This window comes from Mobula birostris, chromosome 6 (assembly GCF_030028105.1).
Source record: "Mobula birostris isolate sMobBir1 chromosome 6, sMobBir1.hap1, whole genome shotgun sequence".
Lineage (NCBI taxonomy): Eukaryota > Metazoa > Chordata > Chondrichthyes > Myliobatiformes > Myliobatidae > Mobula > Mobula birostris.
In genome coordinates this window covers 43647907-43673756 of record NC_092375.1, presented here as the reverse complement: position 1 = coordinate 43673756, position 25850 = coordinate 43647907, and the positions used below count along the sequence as shown (strand labels likewise).

The 25850-nt window shown below is 38.3% G+C and overlaps 1 protein-coding gene across 8 annotated transcripts in view; it reads left to right on the top strand.

Annotated features, from left to right (window-relative positions):
* The window catches only part of man1a2 (mannosidase, alpha, class 1A, member 2), a 143131-nt gene that overhangs the window by 31314 nt on the left and 85967 nt on the right, over window positions 1-25850 (top strand). For 7 of the 8 annotated variants that reach the window (XR_011886309.1, XR_011886306.1, XR_011886308.1 and 4 more), the window contains one exon: window positions 803-899. Coding sequence is in view for 3 of the 8 variants with exons in the window: in XM_072260363.1 (XP_072116464.1) it covers window positions 803-899 (97 nt within the window). In the remaining 5 variants the exon portion in view is untranslated. Of the gene's footprint in view, window positions 1-802; window positions 900-14821; window positions 14871-25850 lie in introns of those variants that run through there. The other variant, XM_072260365.1, reaches the window with a different exon arrangement.

Below are 25850 nucleotides of genomic sequence, written 5' to 3'. Positions count from 1 at the left end.
CAATTGGTAAAGGGCACAAGGAATGAAGGAAATTAGAAACTTGTCATCCATGGTTTCTTGAATTTGTGGTACACTTTTGCCAGAATAGATACTGCTTCGTAGATATCGTCAGTGTTTACTTTTAATAATTCTTAAATCATTCTGGCACTGCTAAGTTTTGTACTTGGCATCTAAGCCAATTTCATAGTGTACGATGTGTGAGTGCAATTAACATTAGATTTCATATCTGTATCTCTGTTTGATATAAGAGAGCCCTGAAGCCATATCCAAATCCATTAATGAATTGTATCAGTGAAGGCTGCACAACAGACACTCAATTGTGATGATCAAAGGTGGATTAGAATATTTGGTTCACCCAGGCAAATAGAAGCAGATGACAACTGACGTAATTGAAGAAAGCTCTTTTACTCAGTTTTTCACATTACAATAGGCACTAGATGTGTAATTTTTAACACATGTACTTGGGTGAAAAGTAGAACATTTAAGTTGTGAGCAATAATATCCCAATACACCCGAAACTGGATGTTGGATTAATTTTCAGAAAAGGCAATTGATCATTTGGTCTGATTTTTTTAAAAAAAATTGTTTTTCTTTTATTTTTAAAAATTCATAAGGAAAATGCTACAGAAGCTGGAAATTTGAAATAAAAAGAGAAAACACCAGTCAAGTAGCATCTGTATAGAACAAGATGATGAAATGTTATTGACATAAAATGCAGAGTGCTTTTGGCATTTTCTGGGTTTTGCATTATCCAATTTCAAAATCATAAAATTAGATGTGAAGAACCTTTTTCTTTTTTCAGATGATGAAACATGCTTGGGGAAACTATAGACAGTATGCTTGGGGGCACAATGAATTGAAACCTCTTTCAAGAAAAGGTCATTCAACCAATATATTTGGTAAGTATCTGGCTGTTCAGTTAAAGTATTTGTTTATGTTGTAAAAGTAAAAAATGTATTTCAATGTGAGAATTTGATTTTAATTTAGCTCTGAAAATAATTGTGTCCTTAATTGTAATTGAGAGGTGATTATTAAACTAGTTTGTCTAGAACTGTTATTTCCATTTAAGCTTGGCAGGAGTTACTAGATATGTGAAACCTTGCAGTTTAATATTAATCGAAGTTGGTACTGATCATTAGTGCATGGGATTTTTCAGTAGTGACTTTCTATTCCAGTCAATTCCATTCAAGTAATGACTAGAAAGTAAGATGCAAAATAAAGAAATGTGTTGTTTTGATTCTGAAGATTTGAAATATGTTTTGCATGGCTCTGCAAAGAGGTCTCAGTTTATTACGTATAATAATGAATTGGACAAAGAAATTTCTGTATTCAAGTTTTCAGAGGACATAGTACAATAATTCTGCTTTTATTATAGCTGTTTGTATACTAAACTCAAAAAATTAGTCTGTTTGTGACTGGTGATGCTAGACTAACTGATTTTCAGATGCTATTCCAATTAATATTCAAGCACAGTTTTAATTTTACTTTTTTAAGTATAATAAATATTCTAGCAAGCTTGGTAAGTTTAAAGTGACTGTGGGAAACAGCCCCTGGCATATCAGATGTTGGTGTGGGACCTGGGACCTGTCAGAAAGGGAAGTAGCAGCTTGTCTCCCAGCAAGTCAGAGTGGGCCAGATACCAATCAATCAGGGTTTCCTTATCGAATACCAGATTATCAGAGTGTTATTGTGTGCCCTTCTCTGAATCATATGCTTCCTTGTTTGACATTGCCTGCAGATTTGTATTAATATGAATCCAAGCCTTTGTAAAATGGAAACCATTATCTCATTGATGCCTGAAATATCTAATTGATTTCTGCTGCCTTTTCGCAGCTTTGTATGTACAGAATTTGTAATCCCATAGTTCATCCTGAATCTTCAACGCATTGAGTATAATTTGTAACCTTTTTCAAAAAAGTGTTCTGTGGAAATCTAGGTAAACCAATAATTTCTTCACTTTCCACTGTTCACATTGAATGTAATTGCTTGAAGGTTAGTCAGACATGAGCTTGTCATCTGATTCCATGTCTTTGTTGGATTATTGTTGCTATTGGTTCGCGATGCTGAGGCTGTGAGACTGCCCCTGGCTGCCATGCTTTGTGTCTGTGAACTTTGTGACGACTTGGCCTGCTAATATGATGAACTAAATACCAAGGCTTTGGGCCTACTCAGAGCTGCTCTGGGGATTTGGATCTAAGCACTCAATTTGGTTCAGGATCCTGTAGTTGTTACTCGCTTCTATTGTTTTCATGATCTGTTTTTTCCTCTTTTCTCTGTGTGCACTGAGGGTTGGTCTTATTTTTTTTGAATTTTTAAAAATTGGGCTCTTTTGGGTTCCTTTGCGATTGCCTGAAAGCAAACAAATCTCAAGGTTGTATAACTTGTACATTCTTTGACAATGCACTTTGAATCTTTGAATCTATTTCAGTAACTTAATTTTTGGGGGAGAGAGGTAATTATATTGACTTTTCTCTAGTTTACTAATGACTTTTTGGTGTTCATCAACTCTGTACTCCGAAACCAACTTAAGCATAGAAATATAGTTTTGATTACCTGTAGCTGGTCTGAGAATTGCATCTGGTTTAAGTTTAAGTTCACATTTATTGTCATGGAGATATGCACCCAGGGTATAAAGTAGCTTTTTGTAGCAGCGATATGGTGAAGTACTAACAAGCATAAATAGCACAAAATTAAATGAACAAAAATTTTATGTAACTTACAAAACAATGAACAAAAGTAACATAACAATAATAACAAAAGTTGAGCAAAATATAGTGCTTTTCAGTTTGGTTTTAAAAACTCGATAGTGGTGGGAAGAAGCTATTATGGGTCTTCAGGCTCCTGTATTTTCTGCTTGATGGAATCAGTGATGGGGGGGTCCAAAATGATTTTTGTCTTCCTGAGAGCTCACATCTTGTAAATGTGTTCAGAGGTCGGGAGAGCTTTACCCTTGGTGGAACTGGCTAAGTTCTTCACTCTCCATAGCCTCTTGCTTTGGAGTTACAATATCAAACAATGATGCACAGATGAGAATGCCTTTCCCTGTACATCTTTCAAAGTTCGCCAGAGTCTTCATGACATGCTAAATCTCCTTAAAATTTTAAGAACTATAGAAGGTGGCATGCCTCTTTCATGGTTGCATCAATGTGTTGGGTCAGGATAGGTCCTCCTAGATACTGAAAACTAGTAACTAGAGGCTTTTCACCCTTTCTGTCACAGATCTTTCAATGAGGGCTGGTACATGTTAGTCTGATTTTCCCTTCTGGAAGTCCACAATCCAAAAGCCACCTGGCACTCAACATCAGCAAACCAAGGAACTGATTGTAGACTTGAGGACGGGGAAGTCAGGCGACATGTACCAGACCTCATTGAAGGGGGCTGGGTACATGTTAGTCAGATTTCTCCTTCATTAAGTCCATGTTTTGCTGATGTTGACTCTCAAATTGTTTTTACAATCCCACTCAACTGTCTCATTCCGGTACACCTCCATGTCATATTCCATGATACTGTCAACAATAATGATGTGATCAGCAAACTTGTAGATGGTGTTGAACTCTGCTTAGCCACACATAGGTATAGAGAGATTAGGACAGGGGCTAAGTGAGGTGTGCCTGTGTCATTAAGACGTTGTCCTTATTTTTGCCTGGCTGATCGCAAATTAGTTCTAATTGAATAGTGCCCAATTTATTCAGTTATCTAAGGTAAGTGTAGAAACACCTCACAAGCCTTCAGTTTTTTTTTAGATCCTTGATTTAAAAACTCCATAATTAAATTGTTTATTTTTACTTTTGAAACTGGATTTTGATTCTAGAATTATACTTTCTGGAATCTTGTAACTTTGTTTTGCATTCTTGTTTTGCTCTTGTCCCTATTGCCCTCCCTGACCTTTGTTAGTTCATTATGAAGCCCATCTTTGCCTTGTGTTACTACCATTGCAACAAATTTGTATACCCAATATAGAGAAGTAAAAATTGTAAAGAAGTGATGAATAAACTCCTCTGGCTTCTAGCCTGGTACCTGTATTGATTTTAACTGACGTTTTGATGACAAACTCTTGTCACCTTCACCAGGGATGATGCCTAGGCCTGTCTAGTCCGCTGGGATATATAACCCCATCACCTGACCCTCCTGATTGGTTAGACCTGATCCAATCAGATTTCTGCTGTCCCACCTTGTTTACAATCTTACTCAGAGCGAGACCTTCGTCTTTGTTAAAAGTCTTTTTCTCTAGTTCTATTTCAGTGGTTTCCTGCACCAGGCGGCCCCAAAAGCACAGTAGCTTCGTGCTGTTGAAGTCAATTCTATTGCCATTGCGAATGTAGTGTCTGTTACTGCCGAATTCTCTGGGTAACCCAAATGGATACACATCCTGTGCTCCTTGATGTAGGTTTCCACCAAGCGTCCTGTCTGACCGATATACACTGCTTCAGATTCACAGGGAATCTTGTAAACGCCAGCCATTCCTGAGTCCCAGGTCATCTTTGACCCGCGAGAACTGTGATTTGGGCTTCCTTATGGGTTTGTGGAATTTTAACAAAGACAAATGTCCCATTCTAAGTAAGAACTGGAATTTGATTAGAAACTAGGCGGAGCAGTGGAAATCTGATAGGTTAGTCCTCATCCAATCAGGAGGGACTGATGATGGGGGTATGTATACCACTGAACTAGAAATGCCCAGGCATCATCCCTAATGAAGATGGCAGAGCTTGTCATTGAAAGGTCAGTTAAAATTGATACCTATACCCAGCTGGAAGCCCGAGGAGAGTTTATTCGTCATATATGCCGGGAAAGCACTAGATCCTTTTTGGAAAGAAGTGTTTATACACAATCCTAATACTTTAAGTATCTAAAATTATATACTTAACCAATATTTTCTTGATTCATACTTGATTACTGTCAGCTTGTTTTTTTTTCAAAACTTGCTTCGTGTAGCCTCCTTCATAGTAGTTACAAGCCTCTTTTGTAAGTAGCCATCAAAAACAGTAAGTGGCGTGAATGAAAATTCTTTCCTTAAGATGTATTTTAATTAAAAGATGATCTGTCATTTAATAGAGTTATTATATTTCCATCTTTGACCATAACTGGGACAATTCTCATTTATTCCTTTTGACACTGCATTTTGTTTCATTCTGACTTTCTATGCAAAGTGTTTGAAGTAACTTCAGTGATGGAACCTTGTGATATGTAGTCAAATCTACTGCAAATATTTTGAAACTACTCTGAAGGTTAATAAGTAATGGTAATAAGTTTTGTTTCGAATATAACAGCACATGTGAATTTGTGCGTGTATGTTAATGTTTTCCCAGTTAAAACTTTGATCCAGTTGCTGATCCACATTTGCTGACTTTACCTGTGTACTAAATAGTTGATGATTTAAATTTGTTTGGGCTTGATCAGGGTACAGCTTATGGCGTACTTTTGGTCAAGTCTTTACTCAGACTTGCCTTCGATATTGCCAAATGCAAAATCTACCATTAATTGACACAATCGGGCATCATTTTAAACTGTAACTTTAATATAAGAAAATCTTTCAACCTGGTAACTTCTTGGATTAAAGCAGCTTCCAGGAGTTGACCTTTTTTGAATTAGCACCAACCCACCATCTTTTATCAGTAATTTCAATTTAGATTACTGAGAATGATTTAGGGGAAATCTAGTCTCTCAATAAAGCGTAATATGTTCAAAAACTGTTATACATGAATTCAGTGGAAAAATATTGGCAATGCTCCCAAAGCTTACTAATTACCATTGGGAGCATGGCCCAATGTTTTTCTAATTTAGTGCAGATGATCACAGAAGCTCAAACAGAGTTTAAAATACTGATCTTTAATCCTTGATATACTACTGGGTGAATTGCTGTTAAGTGGTTTCTAAATGCAATTCAGGAATGGTAATACAAGTCAAAAAGCTAAAACTGCATTTTGTGTATATCTGAAATAACTGAGTGTGCAGTAAATAGTAAACAGATTGGCAGCACCTGTGGAAAGTCAAGTCAAGTCGCTTTTTATTGTCATTTTGACCATAAACTGCTGGTACAGTACACAGTAAAAACGAAACAATGTTCCTTCAGGACCATGGTGCTACATGAAACAACACAAAACTACACTTGACTAAGTGAGACAACACAAGGCTGCACTAGACTACGTAAGACAACACAAAAAACTACACTAGACTACAGATCTACACAGGACTACATAAAGTGCACAAAACAGTGCAGGGCAGTACAATAAATAATAAACAAGACAATAGACACAGTAGAGGACAAATTACAATATAATAAATGATGTAGATGTCAGTCTAGTCTCTGGGTATTAAGGAGTCTGATGGCTTGGGAAGAAACTGTTACACAGTCTGGTCGTGAGAGGCCGAATGCTTCGATACCTTTTGCCAGATGGCAGGAGGGAGAAGAGTTTGTATGGGGGTGTGCGTGGGGTCCGTCACTATGCTGCTGGCTTTGCAGGTGCAGCGTGTGGTGTAAATGTCTGTAATAACGGGAGGAGAAACCCCAATGATCTTCTCAGCTAACCTCACTATCCGCTGCAGGGTCTTGCAATCCGAGACGGTGCAATTCCCGAACCAGGCAGTGATGCAGCTGCTCAGGATGCTCTTGATGTGGTGAGTATGGGGGGTGGGAGATGGACTTTTCTCAGCCTTCGCAGAAAGTAGAGACGCTGCTGTACTTTCTTGGCTATGGAGCTGGTGTTGAGGGACCAGGTGAGATTCTCCGCCAGGTGAACACCAAGAAATTTGGTGCTCTTAATGATCTCAATGGAGGAGCTGTCAATGTTCAATGGAGAGTGGTCGCACCTTGCTCTCCTGAAGTCAGCAACCACCTCTTTTGTTTTGTTCACATTCAGACACAGGTTGTTGGCTCTGCACCAGTCCGTTAGCCGCTGCACTTCCTCTCTGTATGCTGACTCATTGTTCTTGCTAATGAGACCCACCATGGTTGTGTCATTGGCGAACCTGATGATTTGATTCGAGCTGTGTATTGCTGCAAAGAGAAACAGATTAGGATCAATGAGCTGGCGCGTCAATGACAGTGATGCTTCCCGGCCTGATAGGCTGAATACCTTCTATGCACAATTTGACACAATAAATGATGTGACATTGAGGAAAGCCACCGCTCCATTCCCAAGGTGCAGGCACCCTGTCCTGCCGGAGCCCAAGTGAGGAGGATCCTAGTCAGGGTAAAACCATGCAGAGCTGCGGGGCCGTACACGTATCTGATCAGGTGCTGAGGGATTGTGCAGTCCAGCTAACAGTGATCTTAAAGGACATCTTTAACATCTCTTTGCATCAGTTCACTATCCCTGCAGGCTTCAAGGCAGCTACCATCATTCCGGTGCTTAAGAAAGTGACAGTAACTGAGCTAAACAGTTACTGCACAGTGCCACAGACCTCGGAATTCATGAAATGCTTTGAACAGCTGTTAATGGATTGTATTGAATCCCATCTTTGAGCTACATTAGACCCTTTCCAGTTTGCGTACCGTTTTAATCGGTCCACTCATCATTCCGGTGCACAAGAGAGTGACGGTAACTGGCCAAGATGATTAATGCCCAGTGGCATTGACCTCAACAAACATGAAGTGCTTTGAGCAACTGGTAGTGAGTTGTGTAAAATCCCACCTTCCAGCTACATTAGATTCTTTCCAGTTCACCTACTGCTCCATTTGGCCTCAGCCTTCCACTCCATCCTGTCCCACCAAGAAAACAATGCCTTATATGCCAGGATATTGTTCATCACCTTCAGCTCAACGTTTAATATGATCATCCCTCAAAGGCTGGTGGGTAAACTGTCCTCGTTGGAACTCAGCATCCTTCTCCGTAACTGGATCTTGGACTTCTTAGTAGAAAGACTCCAGTCGTTGGAATTGACAGCAATATCTCGGGCTGTGTGTTCAGCCCACTGCTTTTATGCTGCAGTCAAGATTGCACGGCCTGGTCCAGCCCAAACCGCATTCTCAATTTTGCTGGCGATGCAACAGTGGTTGGCTTCATGAGCAACAGTGATGAGTTGGCATACAGAGAGGAAGTGGAGAGGCTTGTCAAATGGTGTAAGAACAACATCCCGAGTATCAATGTGGACAAGATAAAGAAGATGATTATGGACTTCAGGAAGGTTCAGTCTGACCACTCAGCATGGCACATCAATCACTTTGCAATAGAGAGAGTGAAGAGCACAACCTTCCTTGGTGTGCACATTATGGGTATTCTAACCTGGACTTGCAACACCTCATGTGCCAAGAAGGCACAGTAGCATCTACACTTTCTAAGGAGAATGAGGTGTGCAAGGCTCCCTGCCCACATTCTAACAATTTTCTGCTGAAGCACCATCGAGGGTGCCCCACCTGGCTGCCTCATTGTGTGGTAAGGAAACTGCAAGATATCAGACCTCAAGACCTTACAGAGTATAGTTAAGAATCACTGATAGGATCACTGGGGTTTCCCGTCTCTCTGGGAGCATTATGTACAAAGGGAAGTATTGTTGGGGATCCCTACCACCCATCGCGTAATTTCTGTCACCCACCACCATCAGGAAGTAGGTGCAGGAGCATCAGGAATAAGACTGCCATACTAGGTAACGGATTCTTCCCCCAGATTGTGAGACTAATAAATACCCTAACACTATTGAGGTCTCGTCACTCGCATAGCGAGCTGTTTTTCTGTACTGTTTACCTGTGCTGTGCACCTTACTTGCATTTTGAATGACATTTTATTAACTTATTTGTGGTAATATTTTGTTTTATGTGCTGTTTGTGATTATATACATTGTGAATGCACCATGGACTGGAGCAACATTTTATTTGGTTGCATATAGGTTGTCAGATGATGATAAACTTGAACTTGAGCTACATTAGAACAAAGAAAAGTTAGAAGTAAAGCACGTTCTCAGTTGCAGAGAAAGAATGGCAAAAAAGAGGTCAGAGAATCTGAGGCCTAGAAAGAGACTGACATGTGGTTGTCCCCCTGAGAAAGGTAAAGGCTTGTTAATCATAGGGAATTAAAGGAGAGTTGAGGTTGGAAGAGAAGCAAACTAAAAACAGTGCTGGAGTTATGAGACACAGCAACTCATAACTTAACCCTATCCTGTATATCTTTGGAATGTAGGAGGAAAGCCACATGGTCATGGGGGGAAGGTACAAACTCCTTACCAGTAGCAGTGGGACTTGAACCCCAGTCTTCTGATTGCTGGCACTGTTAAGCATAATATTAGCTCCACACTACCATGCCATCCATTTTTTCATTAGAATAGACTGGTTTCAATACAGATTTCTAAAGCTGCTGATTATCTGAAATCCTTAAGTCAGTAACTTGTAACATGTGTCTCTGTAGATGAGCCCTGTTGGTTGGGGTCGAGCATGGATGTTGTGTCCTAGCTGTCCACGTGATGTGCAAGGCAGGGTGGTACAATATGAAGAGCAAACCACTGCCCATCCAGCAGATTCCTCTTCCCCTTCTCCATGCAGCTGATGAATGCAAAGGGACAGCAGAGACTGATACAGTTTGGCAGCAGCATTGTTGCAGGAGTTACCAGCCAATGTTGAAATCAATGTAGGACTGTCTTAGGGACTCCAGCTCCGCATTTATCATCTGAGTTTACTACCCAAGCTTTTCCCATGAGTGAGTATAGACGTAAGGCAGCGGAGGTTTGAGATCAGAGTTTTCCTTCTCCTGGATGAGCTGCCAACCATGGCTGACATGTCCCATCTTCTTGGAGTGACTGGTTTTTAGGTGTCATTAACCCGCCTTTGCCCCTTCTCCTGTCAGTAGAAGTGGTTCTGCTGAGCTTAGTAGCTATGCCACACGTGTAGGTCAGGAGCGGGACCTAGTTGTCAGAGGCTATTTAAGATCACACCATCGGGAGCATTTAATAGGTGGTGGAAGCTTATCTCCACTACTTCCCCCAGCTGTGCCAACCTTAAGGAACTTCTCTGCAGATGCTGCATGATCTATTGAATGCTTTGAACATTCTGTTAAGATTTTCAGTAATTGCATTGTTTTGTATGTCACTTCATGTTTTTCTTCCCCTCTTTGTTCCCATTTATATCTTTAAGTTTAAATATGCAGGTAAATCATCTGTGATTAGCAAGTTGGTTTGACAACTATTTCTATTATTTTGTCTCACTTGATCTCCACAGACATTGGCTTTGTCATCTATCTTTCCCTGTTTCTGCAACCTTAAAGCATGTTTGATAAGTTTTCCTAGTTTTGATGAAATGTCAGCCACTTGAAACATTAATTTTTCTCTTTGCTTGACTGCTATTTCCAGCACTTTGTTTTAATGTCAAATGTGCAGTATAGGCGAGCAGTCCAGTTCTATGATTTAATAATGGCCTTATAAAAGCCTTTGAAACAGTACTATATTATAGGCAAAATGAATAAGTAAAAATACTTCTAAATAAAATCGCATTTGTGAATATTTTTACCTGTTACCATTGAAACAAAGCATTGTAGTCTAGAAACAATAATTGGAATTGATTCATACACGTGTTTTTTTTTTGTATATCAGGTTTTGTTACACAGTGTTTGGCTTCCATTTGCATTAAATGCCTTTTAAATAATGCAATCAATTTTCAGTCTCTGACCTATTTCTGTGTTCGCTATCATCTCTATCTTGATAGGGAGCAATGCATGTTCTAGTATAATCTTCCATACACTCTGTGGCTGCACTACCCATAAACCTTGTTAGCCTAAAGAGCGATCTAGTTCCATAATTTTATAATATACTGCTGAACTAGGGATCCTTAAAATTCTTGTGCTGAGCTGGCACTTGCATGACTTGGAGCTGAAGAAGCACCTTAATTTTCTGGGCATTGTCTGTGAGTTATAAGCCTTATTTATATAGTTTATTCCATTCCTTGAACTTTTTATTCTGTTATTTTATACATTGGTAAAATTAATGCTCAGATCAATGGACATTTTAAAATCATAAAATAGCCCCATAATTACATTCTCAACCGTCTTGTAGATCCCAAGTGGCAACATTTCTCCAAATGTGATTTGTGCGATCTTGCTATGTATGTGCAAATAGCTGACTGTCTTGAATGTATATGAACCAATGTTTAGAAGTTGATAGATGAAGGACCGAAATAGCTAGACTTCTGGGTATACTTGTTCAAGAAGTTTATTGTGATAGCCCTTTCTATTTGTTCTGTAGATGTAACAACATTTGAATGTGAATCAGATATTAAGGTTTTGAATATCAGCCTTGTTACTAGAAAGTCTGATGACTATATCTTGTTTAGCGTTCTCAGTTTGTTTAATTCCAATTTAAATATAGAGATTCAACAGGTAATTACTTACCTTTTTTAGATAAGTGAATGTTTATTTTTTACTATCTCTTGACACTCTTCGATGAAAAATAATTGAGGATTTTACTAATAAAGTAATTTCATATACATTGGGATTAGAAATATGCCAATGAAATGCTATCTTTAGCAAAATTTCTGTTTCTGCTCACCAGAATTCTTTGCTAGGGAATGAGCATATCTGAAAGATAAAGATACAGATGTTGTGTAATTATTTCATTTGATTGTCTTCTGTATTCCAGCATTTTAAATCAGTTTGATCCTCTTTGTGCATGGATGATCGCAGAATCTTAACAGCTTAAGTAACCATATTTTTGAAACATGGTTTCTATATTTCTATATTATGGGACCAACTTTGCAAATTCTTTTTTGATGCATTTCACTGTAGTAACTATTTAAATTAAATTGTTCCAAAGCACTCTGCATCCTTGTGACTAGATTTATTGAAATGCTTTGCAACATGTTGTGGCATTTGCTCTTTGAATTCTGTAATTAACTTTTCCAGTGGTAGGCGGTACTATTTATGATGTGAGCTAGTTTCATTAACAAGAGTAAAAAAAAAAGAGCTTGCTTTACTGAGGCTGTAAAGCTTATAACATTTCTCATTCTCACTGATGGAGTGTTTTGATGACTGGTTGGCTTGACAGAAGTATTGACATCTGATGCAGGTTAAGCGTAAGTTTATTAAATTCGGCATACTCGGTTTGCAAAATTCAGTGATGCATCACAAATGCTAAATTTTCTTGAAATAAAATACTTAGCAAGAGGATTAAAGTTCTGAGGATAGGTCATTGAACTGACATGTTCATACTTCTTCTCTTTTTATAGATACTGCTTGACTTATTGAATTTTTTATTCCAAGTTTTTTAGTATCTGCAGGATCAGCAATTAATCTTGTGCTCATACAGTATTCATATAGGAAAATCCAAACTGCTGCGTCGTAATTATTGTAAGAGAAGAAAATGTAGAAGAAGCTAATGATCCAATGGTGAGGTCCCATAATATGGGACCTTGTATGATGAATCTTAATTCTAGCCCAGTGAGCAAGCTAGAAGGATACAGTATAAAGCATAATATATTTATTGCTTGGGTGGAAAGAGAACAGGCTATGTTTATTCTTGATAGCCTTTCAAGTGTTTTAAGGAATTGAATAAGGTTGAGGAGAAGAGATTCAGAGCAGAGTTGGGGATGGAAATGTTGAGGGACTTGTAATTTTTTTGATGAATTGTAAGACCATGGAATAGATTAAGGTGTGGTAATTTATCTGTTACACTGCAAGAAGAATATGTATTGTAATCTGAAAGCAGTGGCTTTCAGCAGTTTGAGTTATGAGATGTTAGCAGAGCAGTGAACCGTAAGTAAAAGGATAGATGGGGGAGTTAATTTCATTGTCAAGTGATGTCTTATGCTGTGGTATTCTGTAACAAATCCTTTTTTAGTACTCCCCACAAATATTGTAATTTTTCTTCCTACAATGGTGCTTCAACAAGATCAGAATTTTTCAAAATGTCTTTTCCTTCATTTGGTTGAGTGAAGCTGCCCTGGAGTCAGTTTGCATGAATGCCCCATTCCCATTTCACATTATCTGATTGGGGGAATTTATGAATGTAAGCTGAATATTTTTTATACTCCAAAGGAATGGTGTTCTGAGGCTTCATTGCGTGGTGTGAATTTTTGAGTTATTTCCTGTTATTAATAACAACATGACTCATTTAAGTTTCAGACTGCAACTTGCATATAATGTGGAAATTGTAAAACAATTGGACAACAAATTCTGAAATCAAATTCAATAGATTTTTAAGCTTAGTGCACAGCAAAGTGATCAGTATAAAATGAGATTGATTCATTACTGCCTCCCGCCACCCCACCACTCCCATATGCTTATGTCTACATGATGTCAATCCATACCATATGATTGACTGGCTCGGGTGAAAAACAAATTGAAGGTCCGATGAAACTTCAAATTGGGGATTGATATGTTTTTGTTAGACAAGATTTTTAAGGCTGTGGAACCAAGGTCAATGTGTGTTTAAGGTATAATTTGGCTATGATAGAATTGGTAAAACACATTCGAAATGATTTGCTTTTTATAATATTTACTGATGTAGACTAGCAAGCCACAGGCAATTAATTCTAAATTTTTAGAAGGAGGCTGCCATTTGGATGTGCATGGAAAAGTAGATTTGGTAGAATTACTAATCTTAAAATGTATATAAAAATGGCCTATCTGTGTTTTGTGTTTAATAAAGTGGGTTAATGGTCCTATTCTGAAGGAGGAATGCTGTATATGGTGCAGGGGGAAAAAAACAGGGAGTGGAATTAATATGAAAAGGGTTGGTGGAAGAATCTTCACATACAGCATAGATGCAAAATATTACTATGTTGAGAATCTAATCATTTAAGCAGTTATGTTCTACTATAACACTAGAAAAATCCAATCCTTTGAGGCAATGAACTTATTTTCCTTCAAGTGTATTTTTAAAGGCTCTATCACTACAGACTGTTCTTTTGGTTTTCAGGCTTGATTTTTCAGCTACCACTGACCATAGGTGATAACATTTGTGGACATAAGGTGATAATTGTTTGGGTAAACAGTGATTTTGTAGATAGAAAGGACTAAATAGATTAAATAGTTTACTGAATAGGTTTTTTTATTTTGGGGATGTGTAAGATTGAAAAAATTCTGTGATTTAGCAAGTTCAGATTTGAGCATCTTGAAAATGGGAGTAGACTATTAATTCAGTATTATTTAATGTTCAGAAAACAAGATCTGAGACTTGTTTGGCATAATGATAGAACTAAGTTAAACAATGGATTATGGGATGATATGAAAATTACAACGAAAGGATTTTTTCCTAATCTAACTAGGGGAGCAGACCTTCTGTCAGAAGAAAACATACTGAAACAAAAACTAGCTGTCTGAAAGTCTCTGACATTTAAAGCTTATAAAAGTCAATTAAACTAAAATATGTTAAACTCGAACAATAAAGCAAAATGAAGACACTTTACATTAAAAGAACACAATTACCCTTTTTGCTCACTGCCATTCCTGTTGATTAAATAAATGGATTGGGTGCTTCCATGCCAAGCCTAATCTTAAATGCCCAATATGGTTACTGCAGGTTTGCTTAGATTTCCATCTGGAGTCTGTAAAGTTTACTCAACCAGCATTTTGACACTGATATTAATGGTTTGATAGGACATACAAAAGGACGGGGAAACATTGGTAGTATTTTGTAGATGCAGGTTGTAAGCCTTTTTTGCTTGTACAGGGACTGGATACGTTTTAGCTGTTCTATAATCATATAGTAGTGGAATATTTAAAAAGTGCTATATTAAAGAGAAATGAGTACGTCAGTTGCAGTTTATTTAAAACTGGATTCAACTACTTGCAGTTTCCCTTCATTCTCAACTTCCCTGGGATTCCAAGGATTACTACCAATTCCATATACTGGCCGAAAATTTCTTTGCTTATGTGATAAAGGTCTTTTCTCTATTCTACCTGCAGGGGTCCTATGTGAAATAAGTTTGGGCAGTCTCTACGGATTCTAGTAGGGTAAGTTGGGAAGGACTAAAATTGTCAATATTTTGGTAGTGTTTGGAAATCTTATTTTGCATTACCATGGATTTATTTTATGCTCATGATTTGGAGGAGATAAATTATTTCATTGGATCAGAAAAGAAATGGCTTCCCTGGTTTTTAGCCCCTTCATTAATAAGTAGTGAACTTGGACTTTCAGAAGAGATTAATAGGCACAACTGAAAACATTATCTTTGGAAACTTGATCTAGAATACTGCAGTATCTTGAGCAAAATAAATTAAGCTGATTTAATAAGCTAATATAAATTAATGATAATTAATCTTTTAATAAATTTAAATGATCTTTTAAGTCTCAAATCATCCACCTTCCTTGTGGTTCAGTGTCATGAAGCAAATTTCCTCGCCAGTCCTATCATTGACTAACTTGGAGTTTTTTTTTTTTGCTTCTTGTTTTGTTGTTGTTGCTAATTTTTCTGCTTCCCATTTTAAAGTGGCTATCAATATTGAGTAAAATGTTCATATATAGTGGAGATACAACTTGAAAAACTATGGATGCTTAAACTATCAAGTATGCTTTTTGTCAACCTGATTTGCAAGGATATTTGTGTTACTGACTAATACAAACTATTATATTTGACAAACAGCAATAAAAATAATTAACTTCAGACAAAACACACAGCTGGAGGAACTCATCAAATCAGGCAGCATCTGTGGAGGGGGATAAATAGTTGGTATTTTGGCGTGAATCATCAATTGTTTATTTCTGTTCATAAATTCCTGACTTGTTGAGTTCCTCCAGCACTTTTTGTGTGCTGTTCAAAATTTCCAGCATCTGCAGAATGTCTTTGTGCATATGATTCATTTTGGATAAATGCAATTGTAATACCGTAGCTAACAAGGTAGCCACATGCCCCCGTTGCAGGTAACATATTTCTCGTATCATTTTTGTTGAACTGTCTAGTTTGCTATCTTAAGCCCTCAATTATTGGGAGTGCAAGTTATTATGTGATTAACAATGTTGGTATTTTGTGAGCAAATAGACACAAACAACATTTTGTCTTGAACATGATTTTATGTGCTTGAATAGAGCAATGAACAGGGAAATCCCCGTATGCTAGAGATGCAGCAGGAGCATGAGAGTAAGATTTCTACCTTTTTCCAAAGATAATGGATTACCCAAAGGGTTAAAAAATAAAACAACTTTATTGGTATTTAAAGAAATGACATTTGCTGAAGTATCAGAATGTAATTACGTAGAATGGAAAATAGAAGGAACAAGGTGGCTGCAGGCCGTAGCGTAGCTAATTTTTTGGCAATTGCTGCTGCTTGGTCATCTTGAGCTGGTCAAGGTGGATCCACCTCAATGCTCTTCTCTGTCATCCTTTTCCTTGAGTCTTCTCTCTGCTACTTGTTTTTAGGGATAGGGAGGCACCCAATCACTGATTTAGCTGTAGCTGTCAACTCATCCATCCAGTTGTAACAATGCATGTAAAAAGATCAATTTGCATTAATCTGCTTCAGAACACATCTTAGTATAAACATCTGACTAGTTTCTGAAGGACAAACAGTTCAGCAAAGGAGTTGGAATTGTGCCAGACTTGGACATTTTTTTTTTATCAATTCTGCTATGCCATACCAAAACCAGATTTAATGTCAGTGTCCATCACTGTATTAAGACTGATCAAAGGCTTTAGTCTGTATCCATTGCTGTACCACGCAGGAGCCTGATTTCTGGTCTGCATCTATGTTCTACTTTCAACTGTCCTCTGTCCTACTTCCCTCTCCATTGTGATTGTCTCAATATTACCGATATGTTTTAACTCGTTACCTTGATTCTTTAAAAATTATTTCCACTGGGAAGTATGCGTTAGTGCCTTAAAGATTTTCTATTGTTTTTCTCCCTGCCCCACATTAGTAGTTTAATATGTTTTGTTAAGTAACCATGCATGTTTGAATATAGAATACAGATGTCCTCATTGCAGGAACCGATTCTATTTCTTTAAATTGGTTGACAAGTAATGTTTCACTGTCTCTTATCTACTTGAGTTGCAATGCTCTTGCAGTTTTTCACTATTAACTGTGTTTCCATACAACTGTAGGAAGAAAAATTTATGCAAAGCCTGCTATTCTTGATTCTGCATTTTTCCTTCAAGTTCTCCAGGAAAGGGTGCTTGGCTTTTTTATTAAATGGATTTTCCACTGTTTTTCATGGCTCTGGGTAAACCCAAAGCATTTCATGGCAAATGAAGTGCCATTTTTATTTTAAGTATTTACTTAATTTTAAGAAATAGCAAAGTATTTGCACAACAACATAAGGTTTTGCAAACAATATTATAAAATAGTCTGACCATCTGTATTGGTAATCCTAAATAAGGGATGAGAATAGCAGGTAATGCCTATGTTCTTCGAAGGTAGTGCTTTACATCCACTTAAGCAGTCAGCCAGAGATTCAGCATGACATCTGTTCCAAGGACATCTCCTCCAGCAATGGAATATTCCCTCAGTGCCACATTGATTTGTCAACCTATTTTGTGTGCTTAGATCACTGTGTCCAGCTTGAACTTAAAATCTAATATGTGCAAGCACAATTACAGTGTATCAGTGTTAACCCATTCTAATCTCCATGCTCTATCTGTTATCACTGACCAAATGTATGCGTCAATTCAGACCGCTTGCCATCTCTTGACCGCCACAGTGCACTCGCATCTATGTATGTTGTCAGATTGTTCACCCAGTATACAGTTCTAGATAAGCTGAGGTAGGATGGTTTTGTTTGTATTAGTATGAGTAGTGGATTTGAGAAAGAAGATTTTACAAACTATGACAGGGATAATGAAGGCTAGCACAGTGATAAAATGGCAGAGCTGCAGCTTTACAGCACCTGTGTCCTGCATTCAATCCTGACCTCTAGTTTTGTATCCCTGGTATTTGTATGTTGTCTTTGTGGGATGTTGCCTTAACTTGGGTCTTCAGGTTTCATCCCAAATATGTGTTGATTGGTAGGTTGGTGACAACTTCAAATTGGAAAGTGCTAGAATCTGAGGGAGTTGATGAGGATGTGGAGAGAATAAAAATGGGTGCCTGATGGTCAGTGTTGCCGACTGTGATTTAAGTCACTGGAGAGGCACTGAAGCTGGTGATACAGAAGATTTTATTCATCACAGAAAGCAGGCATTCTCATGGAAACACTCTCCACAGAGGCTCACAAACCCAAAAGTACATCACATTTTTATACCCTTAAGATCAGTGGTAACAGTTGGTGATTCAATAGTTTCAATAGTCAGTGACATTTACTTTAATACTTTGACAATGCTTCCTTTTGAATCACATATCTACAGTGGGAGACTCGTTCAAATATCTTGGCTGGAACACTTCCCTGAACTTATTTACATTTACAATGATACAAATTCCTTAAACCCACAGTTGATGCAGGGCAATTAACAAAACCCCATTGTTAATGTTTAGCTGATGCATATGCAAATATATCATGGTCACCATTTTTCAAACTATTATCTTTTATTCTTTTTGCTTTTAACTTCAATTTAATGCTTGCAATTTGCAATAAAAACTGAAGACTGGTTCTTTAATTAATATCTGCTACTATCACAGAATATACTCCTTAACAATCAGCACAGACATGATGAGTGAATGGTCTGTTTCTGTGTGGCATGACTGTTAAATGAAATTGATGTTGAAAGTAGCTGGCTATCAAGAACTCGGGTTCAATGGGATGCCTCTTATCTCTTAGAAGGAAATAATAGTCACTCTATACGATGCACACAGCTAGTGAATCTGAGGGAATTCATTTCCACAGGTGGCTGTGGAGGCCAAGTCATTGGAGTATATTTAAAGTGGAGATTGATAAGTTCTTGATTAGTAAAGCCTCAAAGGTTTTGGAAAGAAGGCAGGAGAGTGTGTTTGAGAGAGAAAATAAATCAGCCATGGTTGAATGGTGGAACAGACTAAAATGGGCCAAAAGACCTGATTCTGCTCCTATGTCTTATCCACTGGAGCATCTTTACGATTTTGCCCCTCAGGCTTGTTTCATGTTTCATTCATGAAGTGTGAACAGAAGAGACAATTAGAACACTGACAATGTTTATCTCGATTGCAGTTAAAAAACCTTGAGATGCAGTACCTCTCCCCAAAGGTTAGATACCTTTTGTACTAAATGAAGAAAATTTATTCCTCAACTTGAATTAAACACATAAACTACCTGTCCTCTTGTACTACAAGACTGCATTGAAGATGCTGGCCAATATATTTTTGATATATAAATAACTATCTGAAAACAAGTGCATTTAGAAACAGAAATACAGCAAATGCTCAGTGTGCTAGGCAATATTTATGGAAAAAAACAATATGAGTGTTTCAGTTCAGAAACCTTTGTCAGAACTTAATGTACCCCATGCAAGGCTTATTGAGAAAGTAAAGAGGCATGGGATCCAAGGTTACCTTGCTTTGTGAATCCAGAATTGTCTTGCCCACAGAAGGCGAAGCGTGGTTGTAGACAGGTCATATTCTGCATGGAGGTTGGTGACCAGTGGTGTGCCTCGGATCTGTTCTGGAACCTCTTCTTTTCGTGATTTTTATAAATGACCTGGATGAGGAAGTGGAGGGATGGGTTAGTAAATTTGCAGATGACACAAAGGTTGGAGGTGTTGTGGATAGTGTGGAGGGCTGTTAGAGGTTACAGTGGGACATCAATAAGATACAAAACTGGGCTGTGAAGTGGCTGATGGAGTTCAACCCAGATAAGTGTGAGGTGGTTCATTTTGGTAGGTCAAATATGATGGCAGAATATAGTATTAATGGTAAGACTCTTGGTAGTGTGCAGGATCAGTGGGATCTTGGGGTCAGTGTCTGTAAGACTCTCAAAGCTGATGCGCAGGTTGACTCTGTGTTTAAGAAAGCATACAGTGTATTGGCCTCCTTTAACCGTGGGATTGAGTTTAAGAGCCGAGAGGTAATGTTACAGCTGTGTAGAAGCCTGGTCAGACCCCACTTGGAGAACTGTGCTTGGTTCTGCTCACCTCACTACAGGAAGGATGTGGAAACTATAAAAAGGGTGCAAAAGAGACATACAAGGATATTGCCTGGATTGGGGAGCATGCCTTACGGGAATAGGATGAGTGAGCTTGGCCTTTTTGCCTTGGAGCGATGGAGGATGAGAGGTGACCTGATAGAGGTGTATAAAATAATGAGAGGCATTGACCATGTGGATAGTCAGAGGCTTTTTCCCAGGGCTGAAATGGCTAACATGAGAGGGCACAGTATTAAGGTGGTGAGTATGTGGAATGGTCTGCCGGTGACTGTGATGGGGGCAGATACAATAGGATCTTTTGAGGCTCCTAGATAGGTACAAGGAGCTTAGAAAAATAGAGGGCTATGGGTAACCCTAGGTAATTTCTAAAGTAAGTACATGTTCGGCACAGCTGTAGATTTTCTATGTTTCTAACTGAGGAGCAAATTAAGTTAACTTAAAGCTGTAGAGAAGCTGGTGGAGCAGTAATAGGACAAAGGAAAAATTCTCCGAAGGTGACAGCAAGGTGGCTCAATTGCTTCCGATGTTTCCAGTGACGCAAGAGACTGCAGATGTTGGAATCTGGAGCATAGAACAAACTGCTGGAGGAACTTGGGTCAAGCAGTATCTGTAGAGGCGAAGGAATAGCTGATAATTTGGATGTTTACAGAATTGTGTGGTTAATAGATTAATGGGAACTGTTGGTGAGAAATCACAGGGATATTTTAAATCTGCAAATTGGGTCAGAGCTGTTGAATCTGAAACAAAAGGTGAATGCTGGAAATTCCAGTACATTTGGTGATGTTGATGGAGTTAGATAAGCTAAGTTAAGTTTAGTAGTCTAACAGCAGAACTGAATCACCTGTAAGTTTTGAATCTGATCTTGAGCCCAAAGTTGCATCATGCCTGCCTGGAGGATGAGGAACTGTTCCTCGTGCTTACATAAAAGCAGTGTATGAAACATAGATAGGTTAGAATGGCAGCTGTATGGAGGATTTAAGGGTTAAGCAAATAGAAACTCAGGGTTATCCGTGCAAACTAAGTGAGGAGTTCAACTTAATGGTCATCCAATCAACATCTTTTTCCAATATAGAGGCGACTGTCTCATGAGCACTGAATGCAATACATTGGAATAAGTGCAAGTGAATCGATGCTTCATGTGATAGGAAGGGATAAGGTTAAAAAAAGATGTTGCATCTTCGGTCATTGCTTGGTAAAGTGCTGTGAAGGTGCAGTGGGTGGAGACAGAAGAGAGGACTTGGCATTGGGGAGAGGAAGAAACAGATGATGTATATCTAGTAGCAGAATCTAGTTGATGATTATGGAATTTATGAAGGTTGCTGTGTTGAATGGGGAGGGAGGGAGCGTCGACTCAGACCATTTTCATGCCTTACAAGGCGCAGATTAGAAGTCTATGTGGGGCGCCACTCCTCGCACAGACTAGAGTAATGTGTGATTAAGTGCCTTGCTCAAGGGCACAAACACGCTGCCACAGCTGTGGCTCGAACTAGCGACCTTGAGATAACTAGACGAACGCCTTAACCACTTGGTCACATGCCCAACAGGATGGGGAGGCTGGTGGGGTAGCAAGAGAAGACTGGGGGACATGGTGGCGTGTGCTCCCATATGTCTACTTTTGGTAGAGGGGTAGTTAAGGGGAATGTAATAGAAACCTGTATCCCATGATATTTTAAACTGAATGAAGAGATAATTGTGAACAAAATAAGAGCAAAAACATTTCTAAATTCTAAAAATACAAATCTGTGTGTGTGTGAGGGTGGGTGGAGAAAAGATCGATTCATATTTTTTATATTTTTTCATATTTCATAAGGATCCTGAGAGGTGATTAACCTAAAATGTTCCCCATAATATTCTTTATAACATGGATTGTCTTCCCTGCTGAATATTTATAGTATTTATAATTATTTCAGAATTTCAGGCAATAAATGATAGAATCATCTGCTGCATATCAAACCGATTCAAACACGCATTGGTTGTGAATTTGAATTTCACTAAAATCTTATTTTACAAAAACATTTGCCTGTGAGGGTTTGCTGCACGCATATCGAAAGACATTGCAGTGATTACTGCATTTAGTGAAAAGTTTGTCATTGGATATAAAGATAATAGTAAATAAATGAACTTTGGTGAAGGATGCTTCACCATCCCTCTTGATTGAAGGTTTCTGTGAGGTTCAAAGTAGCCATGTATAGTGGTGTTTGCTTTTTTCTTGGAGGTGTCGTAAGCTAATGATGAGGTTGTGCATCTAGACATGTCAATGACAGACACTGCTGAAAAGATGCTCCTTTGAGCAGTGTTGACTGTATATCTGTCCTTTATAATGTTGCATTTATTCTTGGCATTCATTGAGATGGGTCCTTGATTGTTTAGGCTGTAGATCTCCTTGAGAATCATGAAGAATGTCCATGTTTCATGGTTGTGAGTTGCTAGATTGCCACTTATTCTTTGAATCATGGATTTTATGTCAGACCTTGGCTTTTGTGTTCCATAAAGCCATTTAGTCTTGAGGAATGGTGCAGTTTGTATGCCATCATTCCATTCTTTTTCTCAGATGACTTTGTAATGATGTTTCTCCTTACCCCAACGAAGCTGCTTGCTGGAGAGGAGCTAAACTGGATTTAGCCTTGCAGTCATGTGTCAGCAGCAGGCTGAGTACAGTGTCCTGTTGTATTCTTTACTTTTTAACTTGTATCATATATGTAACTTATTATTAAAGTATTTGTGATAATATTACGTAATGTTCTGTGTGTGAGTTATATGCACGTTGGTCTGGAAGAATGTTGTTTTGTTTGGCAATATCATGCGTACGGTTGAATGACAATAAACTGAACTTGAACCTACTGCACAGGACACATTGGACAGAACAAAGATCAACCTGTTTTGCAAAACTGACATGCACAAGTTTGGAGTTTGATGTGTGCATTGAAGCACATTACAAAATAGGGTTTGAAACTCTGGAACAGGGGTTCCCAACCTGGGGTCCTTGGATCCTTGCTTAACGGTATTGGTCCATGACATAAAAAAAGGTTGGGAACCCCTGCAAAAGACTCTTTGCTAGTTTATTCCTGTGGTGTAATACCACTGCCAATAAAAGTTCAAGATGTTTTATATCCTGAAAAGCATGAATTGCTTCTTGTGTCTTAAATCCCACTTTTCAAGATGGATATTGATATCAAGGATATTGATCACCTGTAGTGTGCCAGCAAACCCTTTGGCTATTTGAGGAAAACTATAATTGAAGAGCAGGAACTCAAATTTACCAGGTGGCAGTGACCTCTGTTGTCCTGTGCACAACTGAGACATGGATTATCTGTAGCAGGCACCTCAAGGCATTGATGGGGGGAGGGAACGTCGACTCAGACCATGAGAGGCCTGCGTCGGGAATTTTCATGCCTTGCAAAGCGCAGATTGGAAGTCTGTGTGGGGTGCCACTCCTCGCACAGACTAGAGCAATGTGTGAGTAAGTGCCTTGCTGAAGGGCACAAACAAGCTGCCACAGCTGAGGCTCAAACTAGTGACCTTGAGATAACTAGATGAATGCCTTAACCACTTGGCCACGTGCCCAACACAACACAACAGTGGGGAGCATGACTGCCAGTGTCTTCCAAATCCACTGGTAGGATAAATAGACCAATCTCCTCTCCTATGCCATGAAAAGTTAAAGTATGCAAATAGAATTGACTGCAGAAATGATAAAGGTGAATAAAAATTATTTTTATAGAATCAATGTTGTAAAGTGAGTAAATAATGGACTTGCAGCTCATTTAAATGAGGAGTCATTAATCGGGCATTCTGAGCTATGCTGTCCAGTATGATGTGAGTTTACAGTTCACTGCAAGATACCTCCCACTTGGATTTGTGCTACAAAAATGATACAAATAAGTAGCACCTTGTTTTTATTTTAATCATTAGCATGATTACACTATGATTTAATGTAACTTTTATATTTTCCAACTGTATTGTTTTATATATTATATTTTCTAAGGCACCTTATTTGGATTGAAGAATCCATGTTACTCTGTTCTTATATAATTCTGCAGTCTTCTCTGTATTTCAGTAATGATGGAATGAATAGATTGATGCTTTTTGATTATAGAAATTGATGCAAACATCTTTTTTATATAGCTCATTGGTTCTTAAGGTAGTATGTTATATACAGTTGACATAACATTGATTGTAAAGTGAATTATTGATTTCTTTGGTAATCCCTTGGAATCAAGGATGACCTACTAACATTCTGGTTTTGTGGGCTCTGAGCTGACTAATGTAGGGCCACAGATGCAGCTGAAGAGGCAAATGGGTGTTTTATAAGGTGTCCCACTATTCCATCAGTAATGCAGAGCTTACTAATATTTTCTAAAACAAATAATTTTAAAATTGGTTTTAAAATTTTATTTCTCCCATAGATTCAACTGACAGCCTTGTGTTACAAGCCCTTAAATTCTCCCTGGAACAAGCAGTTGTGTTAACTAAGGGTTTTTTGTTTTCCTAAAGTTTATCAAACAAGCCATTGAATTTTTAATTTTTTGTTGAAAATTGCTGTGAAATTATGTAGATGCCAGGATTTGGGTCTGTCCGTTAATCCTTATCGATACGATTAAGATGAATGTGTCATTAATTAGTGTCTTCACTTTACAGCCATCTCAAAAACTGGGTTGCTTTGGTCTGTTCATGAGATGCCAGCATCGGGTTACGGGGCTTAATGACTTTTGACCTGGAGGAAAATTGCAGAAAGGAAAGACCATCCTGATCGTACTTTATACAGAGTTTGGAGTAGTCTTGTAACAGCAGGATAGAAGCTGTTCTTGAGCCAGATGGTACATGTTTTAAGGCTTCTGTATCTTCTGCCCAATGGGGAAGCTGTTAATGTTTCATTGTTTTAGTTTTTTAAAATTTTATAATATAACCATTAAAAAGATGAGCTTTTTTTAAATTTTGGTGTCTGTTTGCATTCAAAGTGCCCCTAAATGTAGGAAAACTGTAGGGCATCTGGTTACCAACTACTCGGAAATCCCATTGATTTGGCATTTGACTCACAAGTTGATTGTCATATTTCCCGAGCACAATGGGACTTCAGCTTCCGTGCTCTGCGTCTACTTGCCTGGGTCATTGGAATTTGTTATCATTCTGTGTAACACCTTAAAAATGAGATTTTAAAAAGAAATCAAATAATGCAGAAAATCTGCCAGTATGGTACCATCAGTGTTTGGAGTGAGCTAGAATACTGAAGTTTTACAGTATTATAAACTCTTTTACAGTTTTGCCAGCTGGTAAGCTGAGGCTTCAGTTTAACCAATTGTAAAAGAGTTCTGGGAAGGCTTGCCATTTACTGCAGGAAATTCCTACATTGTGCAGGGCCTTGCTGATCAAGAGCCAGCTGGGAAACTTGCTGAAAATATAGTAGGGGAGTGGCAGTTGTCACCAACTCATTGCTCAGCTGTACTGGTGGAGTGCCACTGATAAAACTTTGAACTGTGTGTTAATCCGATAAAAGTAACTTGAGGGAAGAGTACTACACCCAGAGTATTCACATTTCAGACAGCTGATTTCTAGATGTGGTAGCTTCCATGGACAACAAGCAGCAGGTGTTGCAACGTCTATTCTTGAAGAGTGTTTTACTACTGTCGCTTTATTCCTATGCCAATACTGGTGTGATATTGTTTTGAGCTATTGGTAGACATTTTGATCTGGTGAAATTTACCATTCCATCCATACCTCAACATTCTTTGCAGTCTCCTACTATATTCCATCTGACCCTTAAAAGCTAGCTGGTGATATGGCAGAAAGGAGAGCCACAAAGGTTTGGAAAACATAAATGGGTAAGAAGGATGATCAAGATGAAATAGAATCATCTGGAAGCAGAGTTGTAAATGTCTTGGAGGATGTGATTTCAGACATAGTGACATAGTTTCATACCTTTAGTTGGGTGGTCATTTTAGGTCATGTTTCAC